The sequence below is a fragment of the Genypterus blacodes genome, unplaced genomic scaffold, assembly GCF_046128005.1.
Source record: "Genypterus blacodes isolate CSIRO-AG114 ecotype Tasmania unplaced genomic scaffold, CSIRO-AGI_Gbla_v1 ptg000085l_1, whole genome shotgun sequence".
NCBI lineage: Eukaryota > Metazoa > Chordata > Actinopteri > Ophidiiformes > Ophidiidae > Genypterus > Genypterus blacodes.
Genome location: NW_027466890.1, coordinates 388,763 through 416,058, shown reverse-complemented (window position 1 = coordinate 416,058; position 27,296 = coordinate 388,763). Strand labels below are relative to the sequence as shown.

The 27,296-nt window shown below is 40.7% G+C and overlaps 1 protein-coding gene across 2 annotated transcripts in view; it reads left to right on the top strand.

Moving 5' to 3' along the window:
• Positions 1-304: 304 nt before the first annotated feature.
• Positions 305-27,296, top strand: part of lamc3 (laminin, gamma 3) — an 87,238-nt gene continuing 60,246 nt past the window's right edge. For both annotated transcript variants that reach the window (XM_076158713.1, XM_076158712.1), the window contains exons 1-2: positions 305-925; positions 6,666-6,970. In XM_076158713.1, the coding sequence (XP_076014828.1) occupies positions 541-925; positions 6,666-6,970 (690 nt within the window). In that variant the 5' untranslated portion in view covers positions 305-540. The remainder of the gene's footprint in view (positions 926-6,665; positions 6,971-27,296) is intronic.

Here is a 27,296-nt window from a genome sequence, read left to right as displayed (position 1 = left end):
TATGTTACATATTCATCGATTTGCAATTGTTTTACTTAGTTGTATTTTTTGTACTTCTGTTAAGCTCTTTACTTTTGTTAGGCTCTGATTTTATTTTAATGCTCTTTATTGTTTTGCACTATCCACTTTGCTGCTGTGACAATGTGAATTTCCCCGTTGTGGGACAAATAAAGGATTATCTTATCCTATCTTTCTTTCCAGCAGGTGGAGGAGTTTCTGGAGGAGTTTCATGGCCTGCTTCCTCTTCTCACCCAAATCTGCTGCCCCCACCCATGTCCCTCCTCTGTCTGTCTCATGTTATTCCTGATGAGAGGGGTTCCGGCGCAAACTTCATTCCATTCCACAGAGGGAGAACACATGTTGGAGACTGAAGAAAGGGGCGAAGACAGTCAGGGAAACAAAAGCTCTCAGACTGGAGTGGACTTTTCTTGGATTACATCTCTCGCATCAGGAATTTCAGGAGTTTTTGCCTTTGCATAAAAGTCCATGGTTATGAAAGTGTGTGTTCATATGTGGATGTGATTGTAAGAGACTTTAGACATGGATACATCTCTGGCAGTGAGCCCTCTTCTGACACTTCTAGTCTTCCTTCATCTGCGCTATCATCCTCTTGTCCAGGCAGCTATGGACGCCTGCTATGACGAGGAGGGTGCCTCAAGCCGGTGCATGCCCAAGTTCGAGAACGCTGCCTTCAGTCGGACTGTCTTGGCATCGAATGCGTGTGGTTCCCCGCGTGAAGACTACTGTATGCAGACTGGCTCGACGCGGTCATGCCACTATTGTGACAGATCAGACCCAGACCTCAGCCACAACGCCACCCTGCTGACAGACTTCCACACAAATGAGGAACCCACGTGGTGGCAGAGCCAGTCCATGTTTTATGGTGTTCAACATCCAAATTCTGTCAACTTAACCCTCCACCTGGGTAAGACCGCAGTTGCAACATCCTTAGTTGAGCGAGGTTTCATTGTCTGGGCTTTTATCTCCCTATGTTGCTGAGTTGAAGATGAGTTTAACATTCTGGTTTAATGTAATCGATATCTCTTGCAGAATAAGTAATAAGAAAGTAAGTAAGCTTTTGTGTACATTCAACGTGTCTATTATTAGAATCTGAATGCAATGTATATGTCTTCTTATATGTTTTATTCACACCAATAGGCCTCTACTTCGCTTACTTAAACTTCAACTTCAACATTTAAGCTTGTTGTTGCTTGTGTTTCAGTATTCTCTAGTAAGGAACTTGAACATAAAACCCCTAAACCTGGGCAGCATACATTTGTACAATAAAGAAAAAAATTATATTTACATTGAAGTATCAACAAATTTGGAGTTTAAAAAGTATGCATATTTTTTGTATTACTCATCAATCGGAGTCATCGTCAGCCAGACAAAATTTCAGTAACTTCCCCTTGTGTGAAAAATTAGCTCCAATGTGAAAAAATTCCACAAGGAACAAATGTTTAGAAGCCTTAAAGTGAAGTTGCTATTGTTTCCTGCATTTGCTCGGTATTTTAACTGTCGTAACTTGTGATAAAAGAAAACACCAGGTATATATTTGCCTGCTCAAGCCTGTGCTCATTTAAAAGACATAATAGGAGACCAGCCTGTACCCTGAGCATAATTATGCCATTGCCATGCTGTGAAAAAATGCTGAGATGAGCAAAGTGCCATATTTGTTACTTAAATTGAATTCAGTTGCGGCAATTAAAGTTAAAAAGCATTGATGCAGATCTTGTAAAGAAAAGTGCCCCCCCTCTTCAAGAAATGTTTATATATTTAAGTCTCCTACAGTGATCTAATACCCATTTTTTCCACACTTCTTCTTCTATGCGGTAAATGGTTGACAAATAAACACAGAAATGCACCTCCAAACAAGTCAGAGTAGCATTTCTTTACAGTGAATTACCAGATTGTTTAAAAGCCAACAAACCCATGCAGCTAACAATTACACCTTTATTTAGTACTCAAACCTTGTGGGTGGAAATGCGTTTAAAAGCAAGGACCTCTGAAAAAGATGTCAGACTTTCAAAACTTTTTGAAAAACAATTTGAAAATGTTGCAGTAGTTATTCTTGAGAGCATCAAATGTCCATTGCTAGCCCAACTTTTCTTCACTTGTGGGAAAGTCCAAACCACCAGCATTGCATGTAAAACTGCGCAGACAAAAAATCACATCCAGATGACAAACAAAACACAAATGTGCAGAGGATGATGTGTCTTTGGTAGATTAAGATATAGTTATTCCGATTCAATGAACTGATGTCATTTGGAAAGTTCAAAACAATTGCCCAGTATTAAACCATTTCTTAGCATGGGGCACACTGGTTGGAGTCTTTGTGCAATGACTAAATTTATTGCTTTTGCTTTGAGAGTCTCTTAAGAAAACTGGAAATTCTCCCTTTTAAGTCACAGCACCCATTCTCACCTCTCTGTACATCCTACCCCCACCTGTAAAACTTTGACCATAGATGAACTATTGTGTCACCCGCTCCAAGAACAGGAAGTTAAGAGGTAATTGATTTCTAATTGCAAGTGGAGGTCTGGCTGTGTCTTGAGCCTTTGTTGTCCTTAGTCTCTGAGTAGTTTTTTGGGGAAAGTTCCAAGGCTGCTGCAGAGGTATTTCCTGCATTGCCTGAAATGTTTGTTATTCTTTTTTTTTTGTTTGCAATTTGTTTTTATTGAAGCAGACATTGTACATGACATTGTGCATACAGGTGTAGGATATATTGGAGATCGTTTTTTTATAGAGAAAGAGGGGAAAGAGGAGATAGAGAGATAGAGAGAAGGGAGGAAGGTTGTGATATCCCTGCTATTGTTTTTGAACTTTATTCATTGTTGATGTTTGTTATTCTTAAGACTTTCCCTACATCCACCAGTTTGCCTCAATGATCCTGACCCCTTCTTCGCTCTGCTGCATGTGCATTGTTCTACCTGATAAATTTGGTTTCTACTTGTAACCGCTTTGCCAAACACATTTTTGTAACTGAATCTCCCTAATGTCGTACTTGTGGCATTCCTTTGGGGCTGTGGGAACGATATGTGCTCCATCTGGGGCTATAGCTGGGGGGGCGTCCTAGACATTACTGTTTTCGCATGCCTCTCCAAGCCAAACACTCTGTCTCTGAAAATAATGGAGGCAAATGCAGGGATGATAAACACAGCAGTAGGATGCAGGGACACATATTGCTGCCAGGTCAGAGTGGATCTATGCAGAGGAGGGAAGGAAAGGGGGAGCTAGGCTGCTTCACGGGGAGTAAACAAAACATAAAGAGGAAGAGGGGGTTGGGGAAGAAAACGCAGGCTGGTTTGCTGGTACGGAATTGGGGTCAGTTTTTCCCACCAAGACTCGAGTGCATGTATACACAAGCAACACACACTGATCTCTGCAGCTGGTTCTCATTTAGGCTTTCAAAAAAAGCAACATCCTGCCTCAGATGTAAAACAACAATTTAGGTCTGCCACAGTTGGCATGAACCTCAGAGAGATGAGACACAATTCTCTGCCAGGGTTTGAATCAAAATTTACACTCATGAGCATATCCATAAGTTTGGTAATTTTTTAAATTCTGGGATAGCGGAAAAAAATAGCTGTGGATCCAGTTATGAATGAGTTGTTAGTTCAGAGTCCATCTGCTTAGTTTAGTTTCGGGGTCCGATGAGAGCAGCTGCGTTGAGATGGATGATTCAATTCAGAACTGGTCTGAGGCCATTCTTCATCTACCAGACATAACACTTGAAGATACTCTGGCAGTAATTCATAAAGAATAGCGCCAGATTTACGTTGTCATCAAGGGCAAATTGCATCATGCAATCATGTTCCTCATTTATAAACACTGGGATGAGGCATTACACGGTATTTTCTTACTTGCATGTTAGGTAAGCAATTCATAAATCACACCATCACACAAAAATGTTGAGCTGTTCGAGTCGTAAATCTCAGCAGTGTGAACGCTCTGTCATGTTTTAAACTGCATTAGGCACATAGGTGTTAATGATCGATATATGCGGTAGCCAACCCATCTCAGTTGATTATGGTTCTAGTGTTGCTGTGTCTCCTCCCTATGCGTACACACACTTTTGCTTTTACAATACAAAAAGCAGTAGGAAGTGTGTGTCTGACATACACAGCAGCTCCTTATAAGCTCATTCCATTAGCTATTAATTGGTCCACCCCTTACAATGGGACAACAGTGCACTATATATAAAGATAATATACAATAATATATATATAATAATATATAATAGACGCACCACTGATCTTATACAATTAATCCATTCTGTAACAAACCCTGCCTAAGTGAGACCTATAAAATATATTAAAATATATTAAATATTTTTTTCATAGAACATAGTTGAAGTGGTGATGTACTGGATTGCATTATAACGAAAGTTATCTCTGATGTTTCGTCATGCCACTTATCAGGCTTACAAATTGCCTCAACTCTCAGAATTGTCTTAATTTTCAGGTTGCAAGCTTAAGGGAAAATTGAGCTGTTCAAAGTAATTGGAGTAAAAAAGAACTTCAGATTTTTTCCTTGAACGTTTGCTCTGCTCAAATTTGGAGAATTATATAGTTAAATGAAATATCTATTAAAATCGATATCTATTCTCGCACATTTTTACAAAATTGTTTACTTAACATCCAATAAATTAAAAAACCCACACTTTTGCTCATATAAACACTCATTGGGATTCACATTCTTGAAAGATCGTTCTGTCACGACTCATTTCACTCTATGCATATAAACTTACAAATATGCAATTAGTCTGTATTTCTTCACAGGGGATATATGAGAAATCTTCATTTTCTACCTCTTTCTGTTTTTCTGTCTCTGTCTCAGCAGGCCTTGGCTCACCTCATGCAGGGAGCAAATGAAACCCTAAATGATCTCAGAGCTCCTAAAGGAAAGATACCATTAGTGAGCTGGAAAGACAAGAGGCTGTGACGCCGAGTTCTGGCGTTGTAAAAAAAGCAACAGATGTCATTATTTCTTTGGACGGTGTCCCTCTTTCAATGTACAACTCTATGGCACTGACTTTGTAATGATCTACAAAAAGCTTTTCGAGAGCTTTGAGAAGCTTGGTATTTATATGTTGTTTCTCACTCCTGCTGCCGTCTAAATCCAATATACGTCTGTTCAGTTAATCCCCCCGTCAAGTTGCACAATACATTTTGCAAACATGGGATGCATCGCCACACTCTGTAAATCCCCTCTCGCAGGTTCCAAGATTATCGTTAAAAGTGTCCACAACAAGTCAACTGCGCCTTTGTCCGCTTTGTGATTATGGTGCAATATGTCAACATTTCATGTAAAGATACTGTGAAGAATACTCTGTGAGGCAAAATGATCTTTCAATCAGATAAGAAGCTTACTTCAGATAGAGACTGTTTCTGTATATTTCCTTGTCTGATTGAAAGATCATACATATTTATGTGGTGTAAAGGTGTGCGTTTGATTTAAAGAGAAGTACTTTTCTTTAAATCAAATGCACACCTTTACACAACATTCGCGTTTATGCTCAAGATGTTCCACAGAGGAACTTTGTTCAACAAACAAATTTTTTCTTTAGACATCATTGATTCAGTTTGGTACAAATCCACAAGTCCTCCTTTTCCTTCTCATTCTTCTCTCATGTGCAGCTGGAAATTTACCATACATGTGTCATTCAATCAGTCGCTGCAGGTTGCAAGGAATGCTAATATGTTCACTTTATATTTGCACTTAAGTTCACATTTCAGATACTCTTACACAAGTTTTCTTGGATTCTATCTGCTAAAGATACAAACTTTCTTCTCTTCTTTTTATCCGCTTGTGTCTGTCCTTCATGTCTTTTCTTGTGCCCCTTTCTTCCTTCAGTGGTTTCACTTCACTTCTACCCTTCCCTATGTTCATTTTTTGCATTTCTTGCTGATACAAGGCTTTCACCTTCCAAGAACTAAACTGGACAATTAACGAGTTAAATGTTGTAAACTTGCATATATTTGACAACTTATTTACTTTTATGTATTGTAAATAACATATTTAATCAAGGAAGTTATGGATCAGTGTTCCTCTGAGTCACACTCAGTCCCACTTGATTGTTAGTATTCTGCATGTTTGATCACTTTTCTGTAAGTCTGATGTATATATGCACAGAGGTGGGTATGTACTTGGCATATTCATGGAAGAGTACAATTCTGAAGTGCTTGCTGCTTGGCAATTAGATGCTTGAAAGCTGCACCAGGCTGCATTTCAGCCAGCTGTTGGTGAGGCACAAACACTTCCCCGCCCTGGCCCTGGCTTTCGTATTGCTAATATAACCATACAGATTTCTTTCTTTCTTTCTCTTTGACCTGTGTTTTACCTCTCGGGCCCATTATGATCAGCATTATGAGAAAATAATCCTGGGTATTCCTCTACTCCTGCAGGAATGACATTTATTCAGCCTGCATAGAGGCAAGGGAAATGATGGCAATGCCCAATTGTTTTCCTTTTTGTCCTGTAATGCTATTATATCAGTTTTTTCTATTCTCCTGGGTTTTAACTATCATCCCACAGTATTTGTCTCTTATATTGACTAGCCTGATATGTGGACTTACAATAGATCTAGCTCCAGAAGTAATTCTCCCTGTTATTCTATTCATAGCTACACATGGAATTGAACTAAGTATATCTGTTCTCCACAGGGAAGGCCTTTGAGATAACCTACATACGATTGAAATTCTACACCAGTCGGCCAGAGAGCTTCGCCATCTATAAGCGCACACGGGAGGATGGACCCTGGTTGCCCTACCAGTATTACAGTGCCTCTTGCAGTAAAACCTATGGGAAAGATGCCAAGGGTTACATTCGACCAGGAGAGGATGAGAGGACTGCTTTATGTACGGACGAGTTCAGCGATATCTCTCCACTCACTGGAGGCAATGTGGCTTTCTCCACTCTAGAGGGACGGCCCAGTGCCTACAACTTTGACCAAAGCATAGTGTTGCAGGTGAGTCTACATTTTGTGTTTGTGTATTCTCTGCATTGTAATGTACTAATATGTGGTACAAATTGTGCATTAAATATTCACTAGACCTAAATAAGTTCATTGCTATATTGAAAAACAAACAAAATGTAGCCGCAAACACCAAAATAATAATAAGCCAGAATGCCCCACGGCGAAAACTAGAAGTCACATATAAGTTTAATGTAGCTGTACCATTATCTAAATAATGGTGTTCATGTTTGACAACCATAGAATAATGTAGGAAAGGTCAACAAACTTTAAGAACATCAAGTATAAAAAAACTTCAAATAAATCAATACACCATGCAAAACAGGTTTTATCTTCACTCTTTATCAAAAAGCCACATTTATATTTTTGTATAGTGACTATCCTTCTAGTCTATACTTGAATAGAATGGAATAGCATAGAAATAATCAAGCCAAGGCAGGAAAACCGTGTTTAATCTCACCCAAATGGGATAAAAGGCTTCACAACAGCACAGCATCTCATCAGCTCAGGCCATCAAGGCAAATCCTTAAGATAAAAACGCAGTCCTTGTTCAGATGACCTCACATGTTAGATGGAGCCGCTGTGAGCTGTTTTGATTCAGAAAGAATCCTTTGATATACGGTTTCTTAGATTATGTTGTCACTTCACGTCTACCCGCTCTTGCATTGGATGAAATGTTGTGGTTTGTGTAAATTTCCAGCTGCGTGTGTGCTTCCCCCCAACAGAGAGTTTCTATTTAACTGCAATTTGATGCTGGTATTGTTTTTCCAGTGGTACAGAGATAAGTTTGGTTTCTGTGAATTCTTTTGACTTTGTGAAAAAAATACATGTTTCTGAGGAAACATTATCAAAAGTGACAAGACACAGAGGATCATATTTCAGTCAGACACATGCATAGGGGTATGGGCTATACCCATACCCCTATTTACAGAATATTTTTGTTGGCAGCGGTCGCCAACACGTCGCTCGCAAGCTACCGGTAGCTCGCCAAGCATTTCTGAGTCGCTCACCGAAAGGTTAAAAGAATACGTACATTTGACAGCACATCTTCGCTTGGTAAAGCTGTTTAAATTTCTATCCAGTCAAATTCAGACATCCTGCCCCCTTTTGTCATAAAACAATAATGAACCAATCAGCTGTCAGTCCAACAAATGACGCTGCTGTCAAGTTTGGTTACGTGACACCGTAACATTCGGCTAGCAAGCACACGCCAGATCTGAGGATGACCGCCCCAAAAACAGCCGTGATAAAAGGCAACAAATATACTGTTTTCATGAGGAATCACAAAAATAATACGAATGGGAATGAGTGAGTGTGTCTCATTTGCAGCGCGGACCCATCGGTGGAGCGCCACCTCACCAAAGTCAACCAAAGCAACTTTTCACAGGACTTTCCGGCTGCTAGCAGGGCGTCATGTGTCGTTAACAAGCCACCTCAACACCCCTCTTTTAGGTGCACGATGGGAGCCTAAATAAAAGCAGCATTTGGATGCATTTTAACAATTGTGACAACATAAAGGCAGAATGCTGAATTTGCAGAATCAAGCCGTGATGTCGAGCAGGGTTCACAAAAAACCTTCGCAGACATGAAAACTGTGCATCCAACAGTCCAGTTGAAAGAATAAAAGGCAGGCTAGCGTGGCTGCTAGTACTGTCAGTGCTTCTACAACTTGGGATTGAGAAGCCCCACCCAGGCTCCAGTGTATGCTCTTCCAAACAGGAAAACACTCTGTAACAAACAAACTGTAGGACAGAGAACGTGCTTCACTGCAAGAACATTCCAAAACTATTTTAATTCCTCATGAAAATCGTACCACACTCTCTGTCATCTCACTAAAATCAGAACAGACTGAATGCATATGAAGTACAGATGATATGGGAACTACAGGGAATTCCCTGAATACAGGGAATGTGTAGGGAAGTTGTGAAAGTGATATGTGGACAGACAGAAAATGTGAAATATGAAAGGTTTAGTATTAGTAAAACAGTAAAATAAGTTATTACTTATTACATTGTTTTTTAACATTTGTTTTTGTTTTAATGAGATTTACATGATTCATTAGTGTGAGCATGACACACTGAAAATGTATACAGAGAAAAACAAGCTCATGTTGCTGAATTGAAGTGCATTTTGATACAAAATGTGAGTGTTGAGTGTTGGATATCAACATTTTGTAAATGTTCACACAAAAGACGCTTATTCAGCTGGTTTGGGTGGAGAATCAGCCATGTGGATAAATGGTACGAATAATGTAAAACATGAGAAGCTCTCGGACACTTTTATTTTGTCAAAGTAGCTCCCAGAGACAAAAAGGTTGGAGACCCCTGGTATAGGGAATGGGGTAAACTGTATGCCTGGACGAATGTCCATGATACACAATGATAAATGAAGCTGTCATGAGGCAAACAAGTGGAGATGCAGCATAACCGTGGTGTGAGCCGAACCCAAACCTAAACCCACTACAAGGGCAGTCAGAATCAAAATGTAGGAAGAATAGGAAGGAGAAGAAGAAGGCCTTTTTATGTACTTTATTGTCTGACTACCCCACACGGTCTACTCCAATTTATGTCATAATATACAGTAATAATATACAGTATGTAAACATTATTATTTTGGAAAGCTGTTCACCCCACGAGAGCAATCTATGCCATTAAGCAGTAATAGACTCTAGGAATCATGGGATACAGTGTAGAGTGAGACCAACCAGTAGAGTCACTATAGCTGCAACAATGCTGCCTGTCCAGACTGGCAGCTGATATTGTAGCAGACACTACAGGACATTAGGGCATAATTCACCACAACCATCTTTTTGCTGCCTGCCCTCCAATGGTACTGAGTATGGGCCCAGTTTGAGCTCACATACTGTGGCTACACTTCACGGCTACAATTAGCATTATGCAACAACAGCTTGCATAAGGAAAAGGTCTCTTAGTAACTAATTTAAAATTTGGTCACCAATAGTCATGAAAACCAGGGTTTTTCAATGTATATGATGGTTTATCTGTGAATGCTGTCGCTCGTGTGCAAAAAAATTCTGTTTATTTAAGTAAACGAGAGCAAACCTGTGAAAACACAAATGGCTTTCAGAGCTAGAGGAGGGAGTGCTTTCATGTTTTTGTCAAATACAGGTCAAACAATTTATGTAAATGCCATTTAATTCACCTTTGCAAATGAGGGCTTTTCCAGAAGCTGCACTGGAAATACATTCACAATACTAATGAAATGCAGTATAACCTGGATCAACATAGTAACTCACGATCGTAAGTAATTGATCAGGTTGCATTGTGACACTCACTGATTTGCAGTCTTGAGGCTGCCTAAGGTGTGACATTTCAAACAGAAAAGACATGTAGACAGCTGACAAGCCCTCAGGGCTGCATAAGGTAGCTCTTCCTGTACACAAACCAACCCCCCCACCCCTACCCTGCCACCCCTATGTTCTTGTTTGCCAGATGTTGTCTACTCATAAAACCTACAGGGGTCCCATCTTTAAAGAGAAATGATGGAGCAAAGACAGCAAGGAAACTGATGAATCCAAATCCGCACTCCAGCATATGCTAAGCTGCACTAAGCAGCAACCAGTTTAAAGACATTTTCCACTCATCTCAGCTATGAGCGATCCCCACGGGTCTGCATCAAGTGAAAATAGAAATGAAATGCACTATTGGATTTGTTTTAGCATTACTTCATGGTCGGACACATTGTGTGACAGGCTAGTGTCAGGAAGAAGGCATGAAGCCACATGTAATACAAATCTGCTCACAGGACTAGATTTAGCTCCTCAGCTGGAAGTCAAAAAGCAACAATCCCACTCCACAATGACAAAGTATATATAAAGTAAAATAGAGTGGCAGAAAAACATTTGCCCACAGTTTAATAACAGCCCACAGACAAAGAAACCACAAGCAGGAGGATCCTCTTTTTCTTCCTCCTCGATCTTATGCTCTGTTGATTACTTCTCTCCAACTGCGCTAGAAGTTCCAATTCTTTGCTTGAGGGCGGTTATGAAGTGAGTGCAACAAAGGCATGTGGTGCCTGGCCCTCCATTTTCCAGAAAGTATCAAATCCTTTCTCAGCAACCTTCAAGGATTCTGCTATTTCAGCCTTTCTGTATGTCTGTACAATCCTGAACTGTGGTGCGGTGCAACAATAGCGAGGAGTGGAGTCAGAACTTGAATCAAAAGTCCTCTCACTATCTGCTTTCGGCCTGCATTATGATGAGATCTCAGTCAGCGGGTCATCAGACATGCTTCTGCTATTGTTATCCTTTGGCTCATTCCACCATTTTTTTCACTTCATACTCTGAACAGTACTGGAAAGCAGCAAAGGAAATAGGAGAATAGCAGTCAGTTCACAACTATCCCTCCAGTATTAACAATCAAGCCTGTATTTTCTCCTCACTCTATTGATGAGACAAAAGGAGTAATTTGACAAATTACCTTTCTTGCTCCCTGTTATTTATGACAAGTCACATAACCCCATTCAGAACCAATTTATTGATATGAGCAAATCATATCTCCCCAAATGTGTGTCACTGCTGTACAGACAAATCTCAATCGAACTCTATGATACTTGTATGTTTTTACTTGAATTAAAAGAATAAAATGTACAGTACATAAGCTATTTGAATGGAGCACTTAATTTACACCTAACTGAGGTTTGATCAATGCAAGCTATCAAGTGTGTGGTTTTCCCTATTTGAATAATATATTAAGGTGCATATCATGTTTAATTCCATGTAAACAGGACCCTTATCTCTTTCCGTTCCAGATTTGACTTCTTTGTGAAACTTCGCCAAAACCTTAATCAAATTGATTAGTTGCTTATTCTCACTGCTTAATTGTCCACGTTTTCACAAGGAAACCGGTGTTGTGCTCTTATCACATAACTCTGATGGGGGAGGAATGTTATTGCCATCTGTGTCCATAAATCGGTTCATTCCTTTTCACTCACTGAATGGTGTAAAACAAAAAGGAGGATACTTTGGTTTCAGACATAGTGAGTTATATAGTGTCATGAAGATAAATAGCTTTTTGAGGTGCAGTAATGCAATAATGCAAAATAAAACACCTTGTCAGCAGATTCAATGTGTTCACTTTAGTCTGTTTTTTCACTTTTGGAACAGCTTTATCGATGCATTCACTCTGCAAAAAGAACAGACCTCCACAGGCAAACTCCCCACATTCACCCTAACAAGATGGTGATAGAGATTGTTTTATTTCATCACCGTAAGCTTGTGATGTGACGGAGCATTTTTGATAAGTTTCAAGATGGATAGTCCCTTGATGATTTAGCATGAAATGAAGGTGCTCACAAATTGTATGTAGTCATGTAATTTTGCTTTGATTAAGACTTTTTGTTGCATTGATCACATAAGTGAATGCGGAGTAATACTTCCACAAACTGATTATTTGCAATAAAGGCTCTCGTGTCTCTTCTTCCGTTGTCCCTCATCTTTCTCTGTCTCTGACAGGGGGTGCCACATCAGTAAACCCTCTTTTAGCTCAGTCTGTTGGAATGATTTTCATTTTCCTGTTCAGGGGACTCATCAGAAAAGTCTGCTGCCTGTTTGTTTATCTAGGGGAGTTTGACTCAAGGGTGTACCCACAAATTGAGTTTGGTTTCTCTTAGTCTAGGATCAGCAGGATCACCATGTCCAATCCATTCTGAATCACAAATTGCAATATGTGCAGCCTCCCCATCCAGCCAGTGAGGATCTCATGTTTGTTCCTCAGTCAACATACTGCAATCCCTGCTGATCTGTGTACGTGGAACCGCTGTGATCAGATGGATGACAAATCAGTCTGTCAATGCATTAATCATTGTGAGGGTAAAATTGTGTGAGGGGAAAACGGTCTTCAGCCTGCAAATTCATAATTAGATTTGCATACATGTCAATCACTAATTCTATTCTGTTGCTATCGCTAGTGGTAGTCTGAGATGGTTCTTATTATAAGGCAGAAAGTACTGAAATAGACATCAGTGTACTCAAAGTAACACATCTAGATTGTGAGATCATACATTGATTTGCTCAAGCACTTAACCAATCCATTGTTTTATCCTAAGCAGAAGTGTTCTCTTCATACCTCCTCATCTTGTGTATTTCCCGTCACATGCCGATTAATGAATGCTTAGGAATCCTACTCCTCCATTTAAACCTCTCTCTATACATGTTTGCCTTTGAGTGTTTATTTTTTTTCATCATGCCACTAGAGGTGGGGTCACTCGTGAACAGCTCAAACAAATCAATGTGAACTTTCTTTTCTTTAGCTATCGAGTTTTGAAGCAACCAAGCCTAAATAAGGACAGGTGTTGACACTAATAAGTGTTGACACACCACACTGGTTCACCGTGGTGAGAGCAGAGTAAATCTGCCAGAAGTTTTATGTTTTCAGCATTCCACAGGCCGAATATGTCAAAATAATGATGTCATTTTAATATATACATATACTGTTCTATACTGTCTTGAAAGTGGTCATTCAGTCTATCAGTGCAGTTCTCCATATGCTACTAAACACAGTCAAAGCACCTGGAACAGGAGGCAAGGGCTCATGCAGGACCCCCGTCTGTTATCACTACTGTGGCAACTGGAACTGTGGAGGGCAAAGCCAAAAACAACCGAGTTAACAATATGGCATGAAAGTTTGAATAGTATTTGCAGCACTGTGCACTCCTAGTGTGAAATACAGCAGCAGCAGCACTGCTTCAGCTCTGCACATGCTGCCATTGGGAAGCAGGCTTTACTATAATAAGAAGTAAACTTACCACTTTAAAAAGGTCATTTGCCAAATACATTATTTTCTTCACAGTTACTTGTGTTTATTCTTGGTGCCAGTCAACGGCTGTCGCTCTCAGTGACCCGTGCTATTTTCCCAGGAATTTGTGGTCTGCCATGATTTATAAAAATTCCCATGTGGAGATGTGTGTGTGGAAACAAAACACCATTCGAATGTCCTGCTGCAAAAAAGACCATGTTTTTGTTATTGTTTGTAGTTTTGTTTGCATACAAACATGAACACTGAAAGGTGCTGTCTAATCCTGACAAAAATTTGCAAAAAAGAGTAATTCCCAAATGACTGTAATATTCCATATTTCATGTTGAAACTGCTGTTGCTCATAAACTTATCATCTTGAAAGGATTATAAATACCTGTTATTGCATAACAAAGCTTTCAGATAAAAAACATCATTTATTTTGTTCCTATTGTTTAGCTGTTTACTGTCTCTGCAGGTACGCAGCTTTCATTTCAGCAGAATCTGTGAGACTCTAATTACTTCTGTTGATTCACCAGCTGGGTTGTTTATGCCACTTCGTTCCCGGCAGTAAGTCTATTAAAGAGCAGCAAATTGGTTTAAAACATCAACAACAAAAAACAACAAAAAATTAACTTAAAGGTGTCAGTAAATGTGCTCGGAATGAACTGATTCCGTGTGTAAGAAATGAGACCTGAGGCTGCATATCACAGCAGTATTTAACTTCTCTATCCTAAAAAGAAAGGGAACATTAATACAGCTCACATTAACCTTTGTCTGTGTGATCCTTAACGGGGCGGTGGTAGCTCAGTTCATAGGGACTCAGCTTGGGAACCGGAGGGTCGCCCGCCACTGAACCCCCAACACGGCTCCACAGATGCCGTATCATGGCTGCCCTGCGCTGTCCCCTCTGTAAAAGTGTGTGTGTGTGTAAGAGGGGCAGGCAAGACACATTTCAGACTGCTGTGTTTGCATGTGTGATTTGACCCAATACAAATTCTATTCTATTCTAACTATATAGCATGCAAGGGAATGCACAATATTAATAAAGTTATACTTAATTAGTAAAACTCTGCAGCCATGGATGCAGCGTTATCAAAACCTAACACATAAAACACCCATGCATCAGTATTAAGCTTTGTAAGACTTAAAAGTTATTGAGTTGGAAAAGTGAAACAAAGTAAATAGCTCAAGATGGGCAAACATACATACATGGCATTTTTTCAGCACTATATCATATTTGTGCATTACTGCCTCAACTACTACATTTGTTTTCCCTAACTACAATAAACTAAATTATTATTTTCTGTCTATGTGGGAATAAACGTTTGAGCTTCTGTCACCACAATTACAATTCCAAATATAGTAAGACGTTGTATTGTGAGACGTGTGAATGACCATGCTGGTAGATTTTCAACTAGTGGCAGCTAATGTTTAATTTCCCCCTCTAACTGAGGTACTAACAAATACGTGAGTGGGTGAGTGTGATTTGAAATTACAACAGCCATTGATGGAACAGAAGAGTGACCAGCAAACGTCAAATGTGAGCATGTACTGTTCAGTTGAATGCCTTACTGGCTCTTGTGCTTGTTTTCCTCCAACATTGTAAAAGAGGCATAATACCTTCAGGTAAAGGGTGATCAGTGACTGGAGGCTGTAGTTACACTAAGCACTGGTCCTGCATGAACCGCTGCCCTAGGACAAAGACTCTCCAAATATAGGACTACATTGTGCTGTGCTTTACCTTTCTCATCATCTGTCTCTTTCTCTCTCTCTCTCCCTCTCCCTCTACCTGTCTCTCTCTCCCTCGTCCATGGCTTGCATGCTATTTCCCAATGCATGACTATTGTGTGTTTTGCCTTGCATGCTTTTTGTACTTCTGTATAATCCCACTGGAAGTTCCTATTGCACACCCAGCCATTCGTGGAGAGGGAATCTCGCATTAGGTTTCTTTCTTTTTTCCTTATCCATTAAGGTTTTCTCTGGAGTTTTTCCTCGTCTTCCTAGAGAGCTTTGGGCTGGGTCGGGAATTTTCCTGAAGTTGTTGGTCTGTAAAGCCCTTTGAGACATTATATGTGATATTGGGCGATACAAATAAAACTGACTTGCCTTGACTTGACTCGGATGTATGCTCAGTATGCTTTGGATGCCATCGACCCACTGATTATAAAGCGTTGAGGATCGATAAAAGGCAAGGATACATAGATTGGGTGGCAAATCGCTGAGTAAACCTGCCGAATCCCCTCTCTCCCTCTCTCCACCGCTCCACTCTACTTTCCTCTTAAACAACAAGAGGAGAAGCCCCATAATTGACTGTGATCTGCTTTCCCATTAGAATAAGAGGAAGATCAATCGCACCGTTTCTTTCATTACAGTCTCTCATTCCCTTCCTCTATTTTAAGGTTGATGGGACTGATGGGTGTAGTGAGCAAAGAAAATAAATCAGCCCTCCACTTTGATGCAAAAACAAAGCCATTGGAATGCAAAGTCGGATTCGTTTCCACACAGTGAATCATCAAAATATTTTTCTGTAATGGCATGATCTAGGTTCCCGCTCGAGTTACAAATACTTGAAAAGGGGGGAAGAAAATAGTCGACTCAATAAAATGGATGGGGGCAATAGCACTCAAAAAATTCCATTCCCACAACAGCACTATTTACTGAATATGGATGAGGGTGTAACAAGGAAGGAGGAGCAGAGCAGAATACAAGGCAGACAATGCAGCAATATGTGAGATATAAAAGGAATTAGTTTAACAAGAAAACTACAATCGCAGGAGTGTAAAGAGTCAAACGTATGTTTCATAGGTTAACTGTCACAATTGAGTTTAAAGGCAATAAAGACTTGTGCAGATTTACATGCTTTACTGTGTGTAATACTGATTGTAAACAGGTCAATGTAAGTTGTTATGTCTATTTAAAGGCCTTTGTTCAGATTGGCCTGAGCTGGCAACACCCAAAGATTGTGAAAGGCCAGATATGCCTTTGTTAGCCTTTGCACACCTTGAGTGTAGTCAAGTAAGAGATGTGATACTTGTTAAAAGAAACACAGAGTCTAAACCAGTCCGGAAAATAGGCCAGAGGATGATTAGACCTCCAAAATGTGGTCGACCCAGAAGGACCAATTAGAGAAAGAGCACCTCACCCAACAAAGAACACTTCCACTTTTCTGCATTGCTACATCTTTTAGCAGTGATTTTGATGGTGTTCAGAGCTAATGGGGACGGCATACGCATACTCACTCACTACACCCAAGACCCGGGGCAATGGCATGCAATCCAAACCAGATTGTAATTTGGACCCTGCCCCATTTAGGCCCCAGGTTGGATTTCGTTTAATGGACTTGTGAAGGCTTCTCATCTATTTTCATGAAATATATCAGGTATTAAAATAAGTAGGGTTTGCATCTGGAACATAAATACATATTAATAATGAATTTGTAAATTGATAGTTATCTATAGAGGGAAACATTAGTCTGAAATTGAATCTGAATGTCACCCTTTAAAAAACAACAAACAACATAGTGTATACAGAATACATGAATTATGTTCAAACATAATAAATCCTCATCACCATAGAGGATGACCCGTTGTGGAAAGTTAGAGATTTTAGCTTTAAGTCTAAGTCTGTCCGGGTGAATATACCTATATTGCTCTAAGCAGAAGAAATTGGCTGACTGTGAGGGTTTGTGACTAAGCGACATTATTTCAGCACCTTCATGAGTCTTTGCTGCTGTCAGCGACACCACTCCGATAACCTCGATCACACATGAGCTGACCTTTTGTCTTGTCATACAGAGGTAAAGGATGCAGAGAATGGTGAATATACTTGTGTCGTGCCCAGTGATTTGCTAACTGAGGTTCATAGAAAAAGAAGCAAGTGCTGGAACTGTAATCTTGACATAAAAAACACCACATAATGTTAAGTTTTGTCAATGGTATTGAAAAGAGAGAATATATGTTTTCTTATAAAAGCTGACATTAACAGTGTAAATGCCCCTAAGCGTTCACTGCCCATTTTTTCAGCATTGTTTGCAACGATAATGCATTTCCATAGAGTTGAGCAGTGATCCGTCTAATGTAGTAAAATCACACCGTGAGGGTAAAATCGATACATATTGTGTTACAGTCTAAGTGACAAAATGAGTGACTGGCTGTGTTTTTGCTAGAACATAACCATCACATTATAACGGTGACATTTTAAGCCCAGTTAAAAGAGGGATGCTCTTTAAATCAAAGAAATAATCAAAGTCTTAAAGATGTGCTTACAGAACACCCAGGAGTGTAATGGAACGGTGAAAGTGATGTTCTGCTGACAAACAGATACTGTATGTGCTTCAGTGGATGATATCAGGAAAAAATTGCATTCCCAGAAATCAGATTTATGAATGGGCTCTTGAAATAAAAATTGGCCATTTGTCACAGAGGATAAAACCATACTCTTGACTTACATATTGTCAACAGAGCATAAAATGATCCCTGTTCCTCTGCATCACGTGTCAGCTCGCCATTTCCCCTGCATATGGCTCATACAAAGTCATGCATATTTCATAAGGCTTAAAGCAGGAATTGCATCTTGTCTGTTTTATTAGCATTTTAATCCCTTTGCAGATTTGCTGCTCGGGCCTCAGTGTGAGGAGCGAGTGCTTCCCATACAGAGAATTCACACGCCTCATCTCCTGCTTTTAGAATATATCTCCTTGTCATTTTGAGAGGTCATAGAAAAAGAGAGTATCTATGTTGGGGGGTGGGGTGGGGGCGGGGGGGGGGGGGGGGATACTGAAATGCATGGGGTTTTGTGGGTGGGTTTTGTCTTGTCATCAATCAGCCACTGAATAAGATCAAAACATCTAATTATCTAATCCAATGCTGATGTGTATATCTGCATAGATATAGCGTTAGTGTCATATTAATAAACTGATTGTTAAGTTGAGCTATGTATTATGTGGCATAAACAGCATTCACCTCACAGCATTGCTGAGATGTTTCGTCTAGAGTAATGACCTACTTCAAAGAAAGCTCTGTTTGTAAAACTCTTTTTTTCAATAACCACACTGAGGATGAAAGCAGCTATATGAATTCAAATTGAATTTGTTCATTCATCTATTAAAACGGTTTGTGTGTCTCCCCTGCCATCCCTCCTCCCATCCTGTCTCTGTCTGTCTGTCTGTAGAAAGCCGTGTCGCAAATTGGAACGTCGGTGTTGAATGACAATGAGTTAAAGGGGAAAAATACATATTGAGGGCACAGTAAACTTTAGCAATTAAATTAAAAAGTTATTAACTTTGGAATGAGGGACTGCTCTCTTTCCCATCAGTGCCTCCAGCCAGGGGTTTCAAAGTTCACAGGAACAGAAGCGGAAAGAGGAGAAAGGAGAGGTGAGGGAGGAAGATGTATGGATGAAAGTGGCACAGACAGACAGGAAAAGAGGAAATTGTGAAGGTGTGGGTTAAGGTTATAAAGCTGTCGGCAGAGGTGACCTCTAGTGGAGATCTTAGGCTCACGTCAGTATTGATGATGGCAAAATGTGTGTGTGTGGGCTCATGCATTTCTGTGCTGTGCACCTACACACAAGATCATTACAGCATCAGTGTCTTGAGCAAAATGCTGGCTTATTGCCATTCTCACTTAACACTTAACGACTTCCCCTAAGTCAGCATCACAGTAGCATTGTGAGTCCAAATTCCAAGGGAAAGGAATCAAAGTAAATTACTTTTGCTGTGGTTTGCACAAATAATAAGTAATGATCCGACTACTAATTAACCCTAAGAAACTGCTTCCTTTCAGTTCAGTAAGTGATATTTAGAGCACTGTCTGCTTTGCCATTTACAATTAGCGCTGTTCTTCCAAGTGTTACTAATAGTTCCTCTATATGATAATGGTCACACATGCTACATAAATAAGGGGGGGAAATGATTAAATGATTTTCTTCTATATGAATCATAAAAAGCCTTTCAAACATTTTAGCATGCAGTATGCAATTCATGTGTGTTAAAATGGAGGAGCATGGAGTTGGAAACAAATGCAGTGGAGTACCAATGTCCAGCATGACTGCTCATTAGGAGAAAGTATGAATTCATACATTTTAACACAAACATTTTAACTCTTTGTGGTAACTATGTCTGTTTTTATTATATTGTCTGTTCTGTTATATTGACAGAATCCAGAGTTGAGTTTTGCAAATATTAAAAAGTATTTCCCATGGCTCTCCACTGAGACAATAGGCATTTGTCATAATGTCACTTTGCTTGTATCTTGTCCTCTGAAATGGCTAGGCTTTCCATGTGAAAGGCAAAAATAGAGTCCTCCCTGTCATGGCTGCCTTGTTTATTCATCTAAGTGCCCTCTTTGTAGGCTGCTCCTCCAGACCTGATTGCAGCTCATGGTGGTCACCTGGGAGGAGGCTTTTAAACTACTCTTTACTTCCCAGTCGCCTGCTCTTTCTTACCTTATTCTTCTGGGGAGAGCTTAGCTTTAAGGGTTTCAACTCTGTATGTTTTCTACCCTTGCACTCACTTCTTTCATTGCCTCATATGCAACACACTCTCCCTCCCAAACACACACAGACACTATCTGATGAGCTCTCATACTGATATCACTGATGAATCGCTAAGGCTGCTCTGTTTTTAATGTCTGAATAATTGATAAAGTGGTGATACAGGGTGATCCATCTTGATGAAGTTGGTGATACAGGGTGCGTTAATTCACTTTTTGTTATGGCTGTGAGCCGGGTCATAACATCCTTCCATCCAGCTTATTTTGACATCATGCAGAACTGGGAACTGCCTTCAACAATAATAATGGAAAGTAGTTTGAATACACAAAGAATGTAAGAGACAGTAACTCGGGCATAAGAAGCATCTTTCAGTCATTTTCTCTATTGTTGAGCCCTGGAAATCTTGCAGCAGTTGAAAAATCAGTTTGGTGAGATTGCTTTTCGCAAATCAACTTATTTAAATAATTTTCATGAAATGAGCGTCATTTTCTTGAGACAAGATAATGGGGGGATGGCTGCACCAGTGGAAAGGGATGGAAAGGATTTCCCGAATCTATAATAGATGAAATTCCTTGATTAGAGGAAGATTTTTGCATTGCATTTTTGACATTGAGAGGACAGGGAAGGGTAATACCAAAAAGTAGATAGCATCTTGTTCAGAATCAAAAAATTATCATCTCTGATCCCTTGTGCATTCTTTCATTCTGTTCTAGCTTCTTTCCACTAATGGAATGTAGAGATACATCATTTCCTTTATCTTCTTCCTCTCTCCTTTTCTCAACTTTCTTGGCCTTCTTTTTTGGGCTTAATTTGTTACCTTGGAGCTAAGTTTCCCACCTCACAATGCTCTGCCATAATTCCACTTTTTGCCCTTTTATTGGATGAAAACCCTGGCACGTCCAGGTGGTGTGGGACCATATGAAGAATGAGCATCTGTGTTCCCCGGTAGCCACAGTGCATCAGGGTCATTCAGCATCTTCCAAACCCCATTAGCTAGAATAGAGCCATGTCAAGCAGGGGCAAAGTCGATAAGTGAGGGCCGGAACAAAGGCATATCAGCCAAGTACACTCAATTTTGCAACAGTGGACTTACTGTTACTGCAAACAAGCAGCTCTATATTGCTCTGAATTGTCTGCTGAAGCTGGAAACCTTGAAGAGTACTCCAGCTTAGGAGGAACGGGGGGAGTGATAAGCCATGAGTAAAATAAAGAGGAAATATATAAAGGGAAGCTGGAGGGCGTTTAAGGTAAGATCACTTGAATGTATTACAAAAGCAAAACAGAATTTAAGTGAAAAGGAGCCTCCAGTCTGAGAGCCTCATTAAGACTGAAATACCCCCTTCACACTTCACACAGAAAGAGCCTGTTGATCAAACTTTTGTTCACATTGCAATATTCCCTGTGCCCCTCGCACATTGCTGACTAAACAAAACAAAAAGCCACTAAATATTCTCCATTTGAATTTACGTGTGATGCACGAAGCTTACCCAAAGGTGGCACCGAGGTCCGGCAGCCCTGATGACACCAACCTTTGCAAGGGTTAAACCTATGAGGAACACATGTGCAACAGATTCGCACCAGATGTTCTACTAAGGACCATGACCTCTCGATGCCCCACCAATCTGGGTCTCAGAACTGCAGGCACAAACTACACAGGTGGTCTGGATCCTCCTTTGAAACAGGAGGTTGATGCTTGTGCTAACAGAGTAAGAAACTCCCAAAAGGAAAGGCCCTGTTTTTGCAAAAGATTCCTTTGTAATAAACTTTTACTGCAGTGTTAGAACTATTTTAGGCTAAGATGGATCACACTGGCTTCCTGCAAAGAGAGACTAAAGTGTTCAGTTGTGCCATCTCTGTTCCATTTCACACGGCTCACCAATTGAGCCACTTTCCTTTCACTTGCTGAATAAAAATAAATGTTTAACTGCGTTGTTTTACACAATGACTCATATGAAACAATAAATGAGAAACAATTGCTGAATTTCAGTCTGTTCATGTGGCACTGTAGAATATATTATTATATCACACTCTGGACTGTAGTTTGAAGGTTTTATATACTTTCATCACTAATTAGAAATCCTGCATATATTATTATTTTTAGATTGTTTTCCAGGCGGCCATTGGTTTATAATAAAGTTATAATCACAACAAACAACCACCATGATGCCCAAAGTAACATTACTAACAGCCCCCAGGAGTCTGGGAATGAGACCTCCTAATGAAATGAGCGCCATATTGTTGCTTAGCTTTGTTGTTGGCTTTATATTTCTCATCTTCCATTCCTCTTTTCATTTTTATTGAGCACCACAGCTTGGACTGACTGGACTGTTTTTTGAATTGATCACCTGAACTAGACTGTTTTTCTTTCAAGCCACTGCAAATAGGCTACCCAAGGGCTTGTGATCACTTGTTTGCCTCCAGAATTGCTGTTAACCACCCAGTGCCATACCAAATCCTTCTTTTTCTAACACTGGTCACAATGATTACTCTGGGCTACAAGTTTATATTGGAATTGACCAAAACCTAGATAAGAATCAGCAATGTTGGTTGCCTGTGTTGTTTTAGAGGTTGTTTGTAGTGATGACAGTTCAAAAAAAGGAGATTATTTAGTTAATGCCTTTTTGTATTCCTCAAGTTCCAAGTTACATCTCTTTTAGAGCCCAGGTGAAAGCAATATGCAATCAAACTTGTGAAAGAAATCAATATATTTGATCAAACCATACAAAGCATCACAAAAAAATAATAACCAGATACCAGACACTGTGTGTCACGTTTACTGTATTGTCTGACAGTTCTCTCGATATCTGCCAACACTGCAAGCAACCACAGATAGATTCAGACTCAACATCATCTGCTAACTGGATCACTCCACTCATAAATTGACCTGTCAAAGGCCTTTGAACCAGTAGACCATAACATACTAACCCAGAAATTGGCCAACATGGCTATAGAGATCTAAGTGAATAGAGGTCAGAGTGTCCAGTTTCATGGTTCAGGAACTATTTATCTGATAGAGCTCAGTGTTCCAGATTTGATGGTCTTACGAAGGTCGTTTTACCTGTCTGCAAAGGACTTCCCCATTGGTCAGTTTCAGGCACATGGTTATTTACGAATTACATCAATACCGTGGGACAAGATACCATGGGTGCAAAATCTTAATTTTTATGTAGATGATACTGTTATTTATTGCTGCGTTGATAGTCTTACCAAAACTTTTGTATATTGGCAATCTGCTCTGCCCTCAGAATGAATGCGTCATCTGAATGCATCAACTCAGTGTCTTCATGCATAGGATACTTTTTTTAACATGGTGTGTTGAGATTGATAACCAATTGCAAAGGAACAACTCATCACTGTTTTTTGTATGCTCGGGTTGGCTTTCTTGCCTCGGACATTGGTAGACAAATGCATTGCTCATATTTTATCTTTAAGGCTGTTTTAGGTTTATTTCCTTCTTATCTTTGTTCCTATATTTTGCTAAAACTGGTGAGTTAAGAAAAAGAGCTTTTACATATTGTGATGTCTTGAGAGGTCGGGAGCTTTCCTTTTGGAGCTTTAGAGGTGTGGGTGCAGGAAATAAAAACAGGCAGGCTTTGCTTTCCAACTTAAATTCGCTGTATTCAGTCTTTTTTTAACAGGTTTTTTTTTTTTTTGCAATTTGTTTTTATTGAAGACAAACAGTTGTAGGATATTTTGGAGATATTCTTTTGTATTGAAAGAGGGGGAAGAGGAGAGAGAGTGATAGAGAGAAATAAGTAAGGTTGTATTATCACTACTATTGTTGTTGTTAAACTTTATACGTAGAATCTCAGGGAGAGTTCAAGTAGATTAGAATTGCAATGATGGTATAGGGTAAATACAGTTTTTACAGGATGATGTCAAACAGCAATGTAGGCTAGTATGCATCATAGGTTGTAATAGCGAGAAAGAGAGAAGAGAGAAGCAGAAAAACAATACAAAGAGAGGACATCCCACCCAAAAACCCCACCCAACCCCACAGTCACACAACCCTGTCCTGGCCCGCCTGGGACGAAAATAAAATAAATAAATAAAAAGGAACTGTTCGGTGTTCTGGTAATCAGTCACTGGTCTGGCATAGCCTGTAAATCTGTGAAGTAAGAGAGAAACGGTTGCCATCTCTGATAGAACTTATCAGTGTGGCCCCTCATAGTGTACTTGATTTTCTCGAGTTTAAGAAAATACATTGTATCCTTCAGCCAATTGCGAAATAGAGGGAGGGGTGAGGGATTTCCAATGCAGTAGCAGGCGTCGTCTAGCAAGCACAGAGTTGAACAGGATCATTTCCTTTAGTGGGGTGTTAAATTGGCGTAGGTCATATGGAGTGCCGAAGATGGCAATATGAGGGGAGGGTTGAACTTGCATTCCAAATATGGTGGACAGTGTGTTCAAGGTTAACTCAATACCTGTAGTCAAAGGACAAACAAAACCAAAACACGAACTTGAATCAAAACACTCCATCACTATCACTATTCTCCAATGTAGAGTATCTCTTCCCATGGGGCAATAGCTTTCGGCTACAGTAAAGGATGGGGTGCTCTTCACCCATCTGTACCTGGCAAGGCCTTTTTCAGGCTGGTAAAGGCCTCCTCTGCCTTCTGTGACCATTTCACCATTCGGGGTTGCCTCTTAGTTGTCAGGTCTGTAAGGGGGGCGATAAGGTCTGAAAAGTTACAAGGCCTACAAAAGATTTCACCTTTCTCTGTGATACAGGGCGTGGCCAATCTTGGATGCCTTCAGTTTAGCATCCTGAGTTTTGACGAGGCCACGGCCTATTGTGTATCCGAGGTACTTGATTTCACAGTAGGCCAGCCTGCACTTGCGGGGATTGGCTGTGAGACCGGCTGCACGAAGGGAATCTAGTATCTTTTGTACCAGGGGCAGATGACTTTCCCAATGGGTGCTATGTATCACTATGTCATAGGCTGCAGCGTACTCTTTGTGTGGCCGCAGGACCCGGTCCATCAGCCGCTGGAAGGTGGCAGGGGCTCTGTGCAGACCGAATGGTAATTTGGTGAACTGGAACAGCCCCTCACTTGTTGCAAAGGCTGTTTTCTCTCTGGAAGCTGGGGAGAGTGGAACTTGTCAGTATCCCTTTGTGAGGTCAAGGGTCGTGATGAAGCGAGCCCCCGGCCGACCACTTCTCTCTGCTGCCTCAAGGCGGCTGACTGCCCCGGCACTCAGTGGCCCCTGCGCCTGATCAACGCGGTCACGGCTTTTCACTGTTCTGGCACCTCAGTGGTGGAATGATCTCCCGACTAATGTCAGGACAGCGGAGCTGACCATCTTTCGCCGCAGGCTGAAAACCCATCTCTTCAGGAAACACTACCCGGATCATCCCTCTTAGGACATCACCTATTCTGTCCTAGCTCTTCTGATGCTCTTGTTTTCTAATCTGTCATTCATAATTTGTCCTTTTTTCTCATTCATCATAGTACCTAACGTATTGCACTTCTACTCTAGCTCTAGTTATGCTCTTAGCTGTTGGTTTTGGAAGGAAATGCGCTTACGATTTCTTGTGACCTGAAGTTCTTATATCTACCTTTGTTGAAGGCACTTATTGTAAGTCGCTTTGGATAAAAGCGTCTGCTAAATGACCGTAATGTAATGTAATGTAATGAGCCATTCCCAGACGGTCTATTAGCTCATCTACCAGGGGCATTGGGTAAGCGTTGAACTCTGACACTTCATTGAGTTTTCTAAAGTCATTGCAGAATCGAGGAGACCTATCAGGTTTGGGGACCAGCACAGTAGGGCTCACCCAGGCAGTATGTGACTTTTCAATAACTACAAGCTCAAACATCTTTTTAATTTCCTCTCGAAATGTTCCTTTTTGGGGCTTTTGCACTCTATAGGGCCGCTGATTGACGATCTTACCAGGCTTGGTGCAGATTTCATGTACAGCGAGATGTGTTGTGTCTGGTTTGACTGAAAACACATCCTGGTCACGGTCGACAAGCTCCGTGCACTCTTGGCTTTGCTGGGGAGACAGATCAGGGCCCACCCAAACATCCTCTCTTGGTGGTGCTCCTGAGTCTTTTGAGGGCAGACTACTTAATAGAACCTCTGCAGCATGCCATTTCTTCAACAGGTTCACGTTAGAAGAAATATCCAAAAATGTCCAGTCTGTTCTGGTTTTCTCCTTCCTGGTTGCCTTACCCTGTAGTTCACCTCTCCCACTTTTTCCCCTTTGTCACATTGCCACGAAATATCGTCATCTGGTGTCTCTGTCCAGGATTCACCTCCATTGCTCTGGCTCAGCCTGAGACCGTCCTTGGATATTCACCTGCCGGGTTGAGTTACCTTGGGTGGGTTTTTGGTGCAGAGGACGAGCATTTGGAGGGATAGGTTGCTCATTCTTTCCCCTGCGGAGCATTTCATTCATGGCCTGGTACTGTTCAACTGCCTCCACCACAGTTTTTATCAGGATCAAGCCACTTCTTTGTAAGACGAATCAGCTCATGCATCTGTCATTCCTGAAACCCCAATTATGGAAACGCTGAGCCATTCCAAACTTGGTAAGTCTGATTCTGCTCAATATTTTCTCCTTCAGGACATCATAGTTATGGCTACTGCAGTATCCAGGTCTTGAAAAGCTTTCTGTGACTCCCCTAACAGGAATGGGGCCAGGATAACAACCCACTGGTCTTGGTCCTTAGCCCATTTTTCTCTGGTTGCAGTAGTCTCAAATGCATGGAGATAGGCCTCTGGATCATCGGTGGGTCCCATTTTGGGGATAAAATCATTAGCACTGTGGGGTTGGTGGCTACTGGCCCTGCTCTTTGAAGCTGCATTCTCTGTAACTTGACTTCCTCCTCCTTCAACACATTGGCTTTTCATTGCACCTCCAACAGAGCCTGGTTAGCCTCTATTTGGAGCTGGTTGCTTTGGGTCAACAGCTTCAACATTTTCTCCATTTTCTTCTCAGTGGTGCTCAATTTTCTGCAAAGCGAACGGTCAAATCACTGATGGACATTCGGTCTCACCCACCCCGCTCGTTTGACATTCTCCACCATTTGTGTGTGTGTTGTCTTGAGAGGTCGGGAGCTTTCCTC